General features: G+C 48.4%; 1 protein-coding gene across 3 annotated transcripts in view; it reads right to left on the bottom strand.

Moving 5' to 3' along the window:
- Positions 1-2,492: 2,492 nt before the first annotated feature.
- Positions 2,493-11,670, bottom strand: part of KANSL3 (KAT8 regulatory NSL complex subunit 3) — a 41,454-nt gene continuing 32,276 nt past the window's right edge. For all 3 annotated transcript variants that reach the window (XM_043918706.1, XM_043918708.1, XM_043918707.1), the window contains 4 exons: positions 10,715-10,824; positions 10,128-10,350; positions 9,682-9,815; positions 2,493-4,995 (listed from right to left, as the gene is read on the bottom strand). In XM_043918706.1, the coding sequence (XP_043774641.1) occupies positions 4,975-4,995; positions 9,682-9,815; positions 10,128-10,350; positions 10,715-10,824 (488 nt within the window). In that variant the 3' untranslated portion in view covers positions 2,493-4,974. The remainder of the gene's footprint in view (positions 4,996-9,681; positions 9,816-10,127; positions 10,351-10,714; positions 10,825-11,670) is intronic.

The following is an 11,670-nucleotide window of genomic DNA, read 5'->3' as shown; positions in this document are numbered from 1 at the left end:
TGGTGATGGACAGGGAGGCCTGGCATGCTGCAGTTCATGAGGTCGCAAAGAATCGGACACGACTGAGCGACTGAACTGACTGACTGACTACATTACTGGTGGGACCATAAAATGGAAGAGCTACTTAGGAAAATATTTGACAGTTTCTTCAAAAGATAAAAATTTACCACATGACCTGATAATCACACTCCTGGGCATTCATTCCAGACATGAAAACGAAAGTTTATACAAAAACCCACTTAGAAATGCTCACAGCAGCTGTATCTGCAATAGTCCCAAACTGGAAACAATCAAGATGCCACTCAACAAGTGAGCAGTTAACAAAAACTATGGTACATTCAATCCACACAACATTCATTTTTGTTGTTGTGTAGTTGCTCAGTCATGTTTGATTCTTTGCGACCTCACGGACTGTAGCCTGCCAGGCTTGTGTGTCCATGGGATTTCCCTGGCAAGAATACTGGAGTGGGTAGCCATTTCCTACTCCAGGGGATGTTCCTGACCCACGGATAGAACCTGCATCTCCTGCACTGGCAGGCGGGTTCTTTATTACTGAGCCACCTGGATATTCCAAGTAATATGTAGTCATTGCAAAAACTTAGAGCAAACCCATTTGACGGTCCCACCAGTAATGTAGAAGAGATACATTTTCCCTGCATCCTTATACTGTCTCTGCTTTTTGTTTTAGCCATTCTTCTAGGTGCACTGTGATGCCTCATTATGTCGTTTAAAATTTGTTGGGGTTTGTATATAGATTTCTTTCTCCCTAATCCTTTTATCCTCTGCAGAGACATCTACCAACAGGTAGATATATATATTTCCATCCTTTTCTGTTTTCTTTCACACAGACATACACAATTTATTTCACACTTTTTAAAAAGGTGTTTTTTCAAACCACAGCTTTAAATTTCCATGTAGTCAAACTTGTCAATCTTTACTGACTTAGACTGTACTATTTATTAGTTATGGGAACTTAAGTAATGGAGGATACTGGATGAAATGAACATGGGACTTCCCTATGCTCTCAAGGTAAGTTAAACACACACACATCGAAATAGCTCAGGTAGTTTTGTTTTTTAATCCCTTAGAAAGGCAAAAACATGGGCCATGTGACTTCATCCTCTGATGTTATTAAACTGGGGTGAGAAAGGATATAAGAAGAACCAACCTGTAAGTGGGACTGAGCCAACCAGATTCACTGTGTTCAGAATTTGAATGAAAGACAGAAACTGGCCACTCACAAAGGGATGACAAAAAAATCCTGTGATGACAAGATCAAAACTGGTCCCTGGCCATTCCAGGTCAGTGGACGTCATCAGGCAAGTAGCGGAAACTGTCAGGCTCCCCGTCAGTGAAGATACCTTTTGAGAGAATATCACCTTTTAGAGCTAATTTCGGTAGTGAATAGTTTCCTGCTTCTTCCAACCATCAACCCTGACTAAAACATATGCTTTGGAAAGGGAGATAAAAAGGCAACAGGATTTCTTCTGCATCCTAATCTGCTATGGCCCTGTCCTTATACTGCTAAAGTTTAAACAACCTAATCTTCACCTCTCCCTTCATCTGACACACCCAAGTCGGTGAGACTGGAGTTGAAAGTAAGATGAGGTCTCAGTAAGGAAGGAAACAACAAGAGTTCACACGTTGAAGATCTTTTAAGCAGTATACCAGAACTACAGTTTCCACCCACAGGGGGCTCCAATATTGAGGGTGGGTACCTGGAATTCAAGGGTTTCCCTGGTGGCTCAGACAGTAAAGAATCTGCCTGCAATGGTCACCTGACCGAGGCTGCATCCCTGGGTTGGGAAGATCCCCTGGAGGAGGAAATGGCAACACTCCAGTATTCTTACCTGGAGAATCCCATGGGCAGAGAAGTTGCAAAGTCCATGGGGTTGCAAAGAGTTGGACACGACTGAGCAACTAACACTTTCACTTTCCTTTCAGGAAGGTCCTCTTAGATACAAGATCACAGATAACACGGAGGTTGGAATTCCTTCATTCATTGCTAAGTCATTAATTACTGGAGGGCAGCAGAGGGATAGGATGTGCAAAGAGGTTTCCATCTCTCAGGACCAAGGGTGAGGGACCCCACCTACTGACTCAGGCCCAGCCAAGAGCCCACCAGGGCAGCAGCAATCACTCTAGGCCTGGTGGGCCTAGAGTCTAAACCGAAAGGGGTCACATCAAGGCCAAGTCACCATCTCCTCACCTCCTGCGCTATTTCCACTTCCGGTCTCCCATTTCAGAATCCCAGCACAGTGCAGAGAAGAACAGACACTGGTATCAGACTGTCTGGGTTCAGTCCTGCTGTGTGGCTTCTCTGTGCCTCTGTTTCCTCATCTGTAAAAGGGGAATTACAGCACCCACCTCATGGGTATTGCAGGCATCAGGAAGATGGTCAGTGGAATTACCATAATATTTTAGCTTTTGTTTTCTATGCCATTCCACTGGGTGGTTACCAGAATAAAAGTAAGAAGTTGACTGAAGACATGTTGAAGCAATCCAAAATCTGTTTTTATTTTTAATTGTTTTGGCTAATGGAAAAACAGAACTGTCACAGCACTCAGCTCGATACCCCATCCAGCCCAGGGCTGTCCCTGCGGTGGAGCCGAGGACAGGTCTTACTCCATCAGCGACCTCATCTTCAAACAAAGACTGCTTTCACAGGGCATCAACACGCACCTGTCACCCAAGAACTCAGCTAAAGCTCTCTGGATCCTTCTACACTTTTGGCCAGTAGTGTTGCCTTCTGAGGTCAGGGACTCTAGGTCTGCTACGTGATTGGCAGAGGAAAGCTTCCTTCTCCAGTTTGAGAAATGTGGCTGGAGAAGTATGGAATTGGGGAGCATGATTCCAGGGACTTCAACTACTTCCCCCTTTGGCCCGTCCCTCCACAGTGCAGCAGAACCGAGGTTCTCACTACTCCCCTTCCCCAGCTTTGGCATCCTTCCCAGTGTATAAGCCAAGCCTCAGGAAATCATTCGTGGGAAGCTTACTAGGATTGAGACAGATGCGGGATGCTTCTTCTTTGGCCCCAGCCCACAGGGGGGTCAGCATCTTTCAGAGCAGCCCCCCGGTGCTGCCTAGAATGTACTCCTAAGTCATGAACGGGTTGTTCAGGAACCTGCCCTGAGTGATTGCTAAAAGCTTCACACAGGTCTCACAGTCTCACTGTCCTCAGTTCCTCTTGGTGTGTTACCATCCTACCTGTAAAGTCATCAAACCCCTGACCCTGGACGTTTTTTTCACCTTTCATATCTTCCTCCAACTTACTAAATGCTGCCTGAATTTCAGAAAGCAGTTGCCTGCCCACCAATGCAAGGATGCAGGCTAGTTCTGCGTGAATCACTTCGGAGACCAGCTAGGCAGGAGGCCGGGAGGGAGGGTGTAGTGTGAAACCTGCCCACTCCACGGCTGTGGCAGACACTGCCGCGGGCCCGGCCTGGACCAAGTCCGCCGTGTCTGAGACTCCTCTACCACAGGCTCCCTCCCGGCTGCCACTCGGACTGAATGGAGGCTCCTGGACTGAACACAGGAGGCCTGCTGTGGATACACGCTGCCCTCAGGGCAGGACCCTGAGCAAGTCCAGCCATGGCATGCTGTGGGCCCTCCCTGCCTAGATACTCTTAGAGTCATACATGGGGGGCCTTACACCTGGGCTGGAAACTTTCTAGAGTACAAAAGGGAAAGGAGCCTGCTCTGGAGGACAGCTTCTAAACCAAATCTAAAAATACTTTTGCATACAAGTGTCGTGAGGAGGTAAGGAAGGGCTCAGGGCTCCATCCTCAGTAATCACTTCTCCAGGGACCCGCACCTCCAGGGCTCAGGTTGGTACTGAGCACCCTCCACAGTAGAGTCCATGCCAGTCATCTTCCCACTTCTAAGCAAGAAGACAAGGAGTCACACGCAGAGCTGAAACAGAAACACCGAAGCGTGGCGTCTATTGTCCTGATGTCAGCGTTTCACGGGACGAACGGCCAAGGTGTTCACCGAGCAGCTGTCCCTGCTCCACTACTGAGCACAGAAATTTCAGGGGTTGGGTCTTCTTTCCTCTGGCCTGGCAAATTCTCATCTCCAGTTGAAACCACAATTCCTTAGGTGCCAGATGCAAAGCCTCAAGCCCAAAGCACCTCCACAGCTGACATGCCCTCCAGGACACTGGTGGCTGTCCCCTTCGTTCTCGTCAGCCTTTCTGAGCCTGCAGGCTTTCCGAATACAAGAACTGCCCAAACGCGATGGAAAGGAGAAAAGCTGGCTCTCACCTCCCAGCAATTGCTGCTCCCCGTGTCTGTGAGTGGCCAGAGGGACTGAGAGATGGCAGGCCGGTTCTCTGTCCCTCTCACGGGTTTGGAGCGAGGAGTCTCCAGGTCTCAGCAGGTACTTGGTATCCAGGTGGCGCCTACGGAGAGTGCTGCCTGGAAAGACCTCTCCCACAACTGTTTGGTGGACAGCGACAGACAGAACAAGCCCCCTGGCACTGAACCGCCAGTTGCGGGGCCGGGATGATCCTTGCCCTCAGCACAGGGCTCTCGACCCCAACTCCTACAGCCCCGGACCACACGATGTCTCCTCCTAACTTTGCGCAGGGCGGCACACACTTCCAAGAGGTGCTCCTTTATTACGATGCAGTGAGCAGTCCGACGCCGCTTCCTGGGTGAAGTTACAGCTATTGAGAGGGAAGCAGTGCCTCAGATTCGTGCCCAGCCAGGTGTGCTGAGGACCTGGAGATCCTGGGAATCAGACCTGTAGCGACTGGGGCACAGGGTCCCGTTGCTGGTGCTGTATCACCTTGCCTCATGATTACACAAGACCCGGAGGTCCAGCCCTGAAGACAGCTGACAGAGAGGCGAAAGTGACTGTGTTAAAGAGGTCTTTGGACAAGTGGACAGCTCAGCAGGACCGCACCGCCGCCCAGGCCACACCGTGCAGCAGCCGTCACCAGCCTGGCAGAGGAAGACATGTGGCACAGTGTCCTCAGGGGGCTGGAGGCAGGCGCTGTGGCGGGAGAGGCAGTGAACAAGGTCAACAGCTTGCCAGGTTAACACAGCTGACCCTCTTACTAAGCCAGTTACCCCACCCCTGAGAACTTATTCCAAAGAAATAATGCTCAATGGGGGAAAAGGTAGATGTACAAGGATAGGTGTTCTAGTAGCCAAGTAATGAGTATAACACAGACTCTGGAGTCAGAGAGTCACCTCCACCGCTTTTCAGGGCAAGTGACTTCCATCCTCTGAGCCTCCTTTCCTTCCTCTGTGAGACAGATATGAGAGCACCTACTCCCTGGGGTTGTTGTGAGATCACACGGGACAACCTGCATAAAGCACCTATGTGTCAACCACAATCATTGGCTCTTATTATTACACAAGGAAAAAGGAAAGAACGCAGGGGAAAGGGAACAGGTGACTTCTTAAGGGTGGCAGAGCTGAAGAGAAGTTTTACGTGACAGCTCTGGCAGTATCATTGCTCTAGGTCATGTTCATTTTTTAAGTGCTATGGAAGATGCCATGAATTGTTGAGCCCTGCAGCTTGGGAAGAAGGAAGTAGAGAGAGTTGGCCTTTTCCCACAAATGTTTTCCCTATTTCTCTAGTTCCGCCTTTGGAAAACTCCTAAGAGGTCTCTGAGGATGCAGTAAAGGAGGGGAGAGAGAGGACACAGGTGAGGAGGAGGAATGAAGAGAGGCCTGACAATCAAAACCTGAAAGGTTCTGTCGCCCGAGTGCTGGCCCTGCCCAAAGGCGGGCTGGAATGTACACAGATGAGCTCTGACCCGACCAGGAGTGCTGCGAGCAATGACCCTGCCAGGCGGACAGCTGGAGGCTGCCTGCCAGCCTGACGAGGGCACTGTGTGGCCAGAGACGGGAAAACCTTGCGGTCACAGTCAAGGAGTCCATTCCCAGCACCCTGATGCAGGGCACTACACTGTCTGTCTCCCCTTTCTCCTGCAGCTTCGCAGCTGTAGGGCCACATAATGGTCCAGTTTCATAAGGAAACAAATAGTAAGTATTCATCTCCACCAGGAACAACAGAGATAAATAAGGGCACAGACCTTAGAGAAGTCTATCAGTGTTTACAACCTTTTTTCTTTTTAAATTCATTTTCTCCATAAATATTGTAGTCTATAAGCTTCAAATTTAAAAAAGATTATTTTTCAAACTTAAAACTATTATCACACCTTAAAAAGATTAACAATTTCTTAATCAACAATAATCCAGTCAGTGTTCAAATCTCTAACTGTCTTATAAACATCAGAAATGGGTGGTTGTTTCTCAACTTTTAGAACTCCATCTTTCCAGAGCCAGAAGAGCTTTCCGAGACAGCCCCTACTAAGCCCACCACCACAACAGTCACTGACTTCCGCCAACCTCCTCACTAGACCAGATGAGAAAATGCAGAGAGGCCGGGCAATCTGTCCAGGGTCACACAGCTAACTGAAGACAGAAGGCTTGAGCTTTCCCTGCGGTCACACTGTCTGGCAGTCTGAACACTGAAACAACTGTTAAACATGTCTGAATCAGCAAGCCTTAACCTAGAAACACCTCCTTTGTCTAAAAGGAAACAATCACCACTAGAACCCTCCTAGTAATTGACACACCCATTTTACTCAGCTAAAAACTAAGCTCTCAAGTAAATACCATCAAGTAGAAGTCAGATATCTATTCCATCCTTCAATTTAGCCATGGAAAAGAATTCTCGCTGACTTCTGCTCTCTTCTCAACTCTAACTAGGTTCCCCCGCCTGCCCCCAGCCAGAGCAAGCTGAAGAGGACCATCTGAAAGAAAAGGAACATAACTCGTGAGGATCTGTCTTCTAGCTGGGCATCAACATGTTATCAGCAAAGGTTAAGACAGCCTGAAAACAGGCCCAAATGGCCTACAGGTCATTTCCACCCAACAATCAAAAAACTGGTAATTTTTGTGCTATATAAATGTTTTGGAATATGAGAAAGAAAATGTTTCCCATATTCTATAACTGGACAAGGAAAGGACATACCTCAAAAAGCAAGAGCAGAGAGGAAGAAAACTATAGGCCAATCTTACTAACAGACATAGACGTCAAAACCCTGAGTAAGACAAAAGTAAATCAAGACTAGACATGCGTTACCTCTGAAGTTCCTGTTTCTTACACATGTACAGTAAAATTTAGGAATGTGCAAAAAACAAAAACAGAATAGGACATACTGAACAAACTACTTAATCTGGAATTCAGACAGTTTGATATTAGGAAATGTTTGAAAGTAATTAATCATTTTAACTGACTTAAAAGAAATAGTTGTGCTCATTCAGTTCATTTGATTCCAAAAAGGCAATGAACAAATCTTAAAACTCATTATTTATAAAAAGAAAAGAAGAGAATAAAGATGATCTTAGGGAACTAGAAACATAATTGATACTTAAAATAAATTCCAAAAGGACTGAACAACTGAAGGTAAGCAAACGGACACAGGCATGTAAGAAAACACACTCCGAGTTTCGGCAAGGGGTGAGGGACAGCTCTGGAGCTGCGTGGTGACGGCGGGACAGCAATGCGCACCGCACCGCACCACCAGTTCAAAGGGGGTAAAATGGAAAACTGTCTGTAAGCAAATGTTACCACAGGTTTGGACATTAAAATTTTTAAAACATAAAAAGGTTATATCCTTTTTATAATGTGAAGAGCTTTCTTAAAACAGAAAACTTTAAGAGTCATAAATGGAAGAATCTGAAGATGTAACTACATACACAATTTTTAATGTCTGTTTGATAAAAGACCCAGAAACAAAAATTAAAGACAAGCAACTTAATACTTCAACAGAAAAAAAAAAAGTAACTGGAACAAAGCATGTACAACTTGTATAATATATTTTCGTATTTGTATAAAGGATAGACACCTGCATATATGAAGCTACTATGAATTGAGTAGATACAGAATATGACAAGCAATTCATTAAAGACACAACCTCATAAGCAATCAGGAAAATGCACATTAAAACAATTTCACTTTTCACCTATCAAATTAGTAAAATTAAAAAACTGATTTTCATAATCAACAACGTGGAGGAAAAGAGGTATGCTCATCACTGTGGCTTGAACTATAAATGAACAAACCTTCTGAAGGACAATTAGTCAGCAGCTAGCCAGATGTTCTGGGAAACCCCATGCACAGAGGAGTCTGGCAGGCTACAGGCCATGGGGTCATAAAAGAGTCGGATACGATTTATCGACTAAACAACAGCCACATGTTAGATGTACAGGCCCTAGCTTACTGTCTCCAGCCTATAGAAATCTCCCAGAGGTACACAAAAATCACGAACAAAGGGTAGTCACCATACCAATATTTACTGAAAAACAAAACATAACTCTCTAACAGGAACTGGTGAAATACACTTTAGTACATTAACCCAGTGAAAGCCACTGACAAGAAATAGACAAGTCTCCAAGTAAAGGACAGGGAAAGACACCACATGTTTCATAAACAAAGGTTAGTTACAAAATAGCCATATTCTGTGGTCTAATTTCTGTCAAAAGAGTAAAATGATGAATTCTGTAGAAAGAAGAATCTAGAAAAATGCATATCAAGCTACCAACAGGGGCTATCATCTCTGGGAGTGGTATCATGGGGAATTTTCACTTTACAAATTAAATGATTTCTATAACTTTTGGATTATTTAAAGTAAGTGCAATCACTTTTATAATTAAAAAGAATAGAGAATAAAATAAATTAAATCACCTGTGCTTCTCTGCACAAAGCCAGGGTAACGACCTCTGAGCAGTACTTTCCCCTGGGGAGGAAGAGGCAGAAGAGCCCCTGGCTCAGGTCGGAGGGCACCGGTGCCCAGATGCAGGGCGGGGCTGGCGCGGCAGCAGTGAGGGGACCGGTTAGCCCTCAGCCACGGAAGCCTGCACACCAGGGCCCCAGCCAGGAGGCCTCGGGTGAAAACTGGACACGCAGAAGAGCACATGCACTGCTGGAGTCAGGACTGTGCGTTGTTGTTAACCTCTGATCTTTGGGTGGCCCTCAGATCACCATTTAAAATAGAAACATTTTACTTGAAAAGGTCACAATGGAAATCAGATCAGTTAAGAGAAACTGATGGTGGTTTCCTGTGTAAGAGCTATAAAAACCTAACTGTGCCCTGAAAAGACAACAATGAACGCAAAGACCTGCGATGGCCCAAGGCTGGCGAGTCAAACAGAGACTATCACCACTTAGCTCCTACGCAACCTCTGCACAGTGAAGCCAAGAACGGAGCAGAAACGGGCGGAGAGGGGAAGGAGATGAGCACTGACCAGGCGCTGAACATAGCTCGTGTTTGATCCTCACACAATCCAGGAGCGCTACAGAGAAGCTGCACAGAGGTCCAGGACTCCCTCAGCCTCAAAGCTACAAACTCCGACCAGCAAGGACCTACTGTACAGCACAGGGAACTATGCTCAACAGTTCTATAACAACCTAAAAGGGAGAAGGATCTGAAAAGGTATATAACCGAACGTGCTCTACACCTGAAACTAACACACTGGACGTCAACTATACTTCAATTAAAAAACAAAACCCAAGACCCAAACACAGTAACGAAGCCGCAAACGCCGAGAGTGGAGGGGCATCGGGCCTGCCTACCAGCCCAGCTCCTGCAGTCAGCCAGCCAGTTGGACCCCGCCGCCCAACACTGGAGCCTAAGTCCTCGGTCTCCCCAGACAGACTCACCTGTGAGTTGGAGGGCAGTGCCTGGGAGGTGGGCTCCTCTGATGGAGCTGCTCCTGTGCCCACGGGGCTCAGCGTGGTGATTCGGCTGGGCTGGCCACGCAGTGTCAGAGTGATGGTGGTGGGGACCTTCAAGCCTGAGAGACAGAGAGTGGTAGGCTTGTGTTGTCACAGCCTCCACTTCCCTTTCCTGGGGCATCCCCCTGACCACCCGTGTGACACCCCCCACCCGGCCTCCGGTCTTGGTCTCCTCCCCAGCTGGGTCACCTACGCCCAAAAGCAGCAGGAACAGCCTGTGTGCTCTCACGCTCCCTGGGGGTGGAACCTCAGAGCTGAACCCCTGAGGTCAAGGCCAGGACCCTGTGGAACTGGGTTCAACATCATACCTTGCCCGTGTGAGGTGAGACGGTCTTGGGGGAAGATCCCCACAGTTCTCATGAGAGACTCACCTGATGCTTGGTTAGAGATCTGAGCCAGGCCAGGGAGGGTGCTTGCTAACTTGGCGAGGCCCCCATTGGTCAGCAGCTGGTGGATGGCTGTGGGCTTCCCACCAGGAGTGGCGCCCAAGGAGGACAGGGTGGTGGCCACAGGGATGGTGCGGACAATGGTGCTGGCGCCCGTGGTGATGGCACCCAGGCTCTGCATGGGGGTGGGCAACTTCACACCGGTGGCCTGCGGGACACACAAGCCCAGCTAGTCAGAAGCTGCAACCAACAGCGACAGTCGAGTGTGGCGGGCCCATGTGCTTGGAACTGAGCGCCTACCCCATGCAAAGTACTCTGCCAGGCATTTCCACATATTCTCTTATTTAATCCCCACATCAGCTCTGCGAGGGAGGTACTATCATTATCCTCATTTTACAACCAAGAACGCAAAGATACAAAGAGATCTAGAAACCTGTCACTAGCCTCTGGCAGTCCCCCGCTGTGGAGTCAGAGGCTACCCGTCCCTGACCCAGTGTCCCTGCCAGAACCAGCTAAGCCAAGGAGGCCTCCACCCTTCCCCTCCGTCCCGCCCAGGGGAGGCAGACGTGCACCTGTGGGGCTGGCCCGGGGGATGGGCTTGCCGGGAGGACAGAGGTCTTGCTGCTGATGTCCTGCAGGCTGAAGCTGAGGCCTTGGAGAAGGCTGCTGGCTGACGCGGCCCCTAAGAGAAGACACAACAGACGTCAGCACGGGGCGGGGCACCTCCTCATGAGCAGCCATGCCCGCCATCCACAGTGACCAGCTGAAACACAGACACTCTTTTCCCTGGACATTTCCGGTGCCCAGAGAGGTGCCAGAACGCACACATGTGCGCCAGACGCCCACTATTCCTGATACACTGTCTTGGATTCACTCTGCACATCCCAGCCAGCTCCAAACCACCTGGCCTGCATTTTGGATGGGTTCAGTAACACCAAGGTGACCATGGACCCACTTACAAGCCAAAAGAATATCCAATACCTGACTTAGACTTCCCTTTACACACAGTCCAGTGGCCTGAGAGCAAAGAGGAAGGTCGTCTGGAAGAACAGGGCACCCTGCTGGGCTCAAGCAACTAGCCTTTCAATGCAGGGTGAGGGGATCAGCCTGGCAGAAACATGTCTCATTCTGCTGATGCCCTGTGCAGCACCATTTCCAGCTTCATTCAACCAGATATGCTTAACACCACCAACGCAGCTGGAAACCTACCTGCTCTTTCTCCTTATAGCAGCGTTCCCAACCTTTCTGGCACCAGGGACTTTTCGTGGAAGACAACAGGAGCAGGGGCAGCGGGGACGGTTCAGGCAGTAATGTAAGCAATGGGAAGTGGCAGATGGAACTTCGCTCACTAGCCAACAGCTCACCTCCTGCTGTGGGGCCCAGTTCCTACCAGGTCACTGAGCAGGACCGCCAAGGCCTGTGGGTTAGGGACCCCTGCCTTACAGTAGAAGAGACATCACCTGCAGACTAGGGCATTTACTCACTGCAGATGTTAAGGCCCCGAACTCCCCCACCTCAAAGTTAATTA

This window comes from Cervus elaphus, chromosome 11 (genome assembly GCF_910594005.1).
Source record: "Cervus elaphus chromosome 11, mCerEla1.1, whole genome shotgun sequence".
Taxonomy (NCBI): Eukaryota; Metazoa; Chordata; class Mammalia; order Artiodactyla; family Cervidae; genus Cervus; species Cervus elaphus.
The sequence above is the reverse complement of the archived record's forward strand: the minus strand, read 5'-3'. Positions and strand labels throughout refer to the sequence as shown.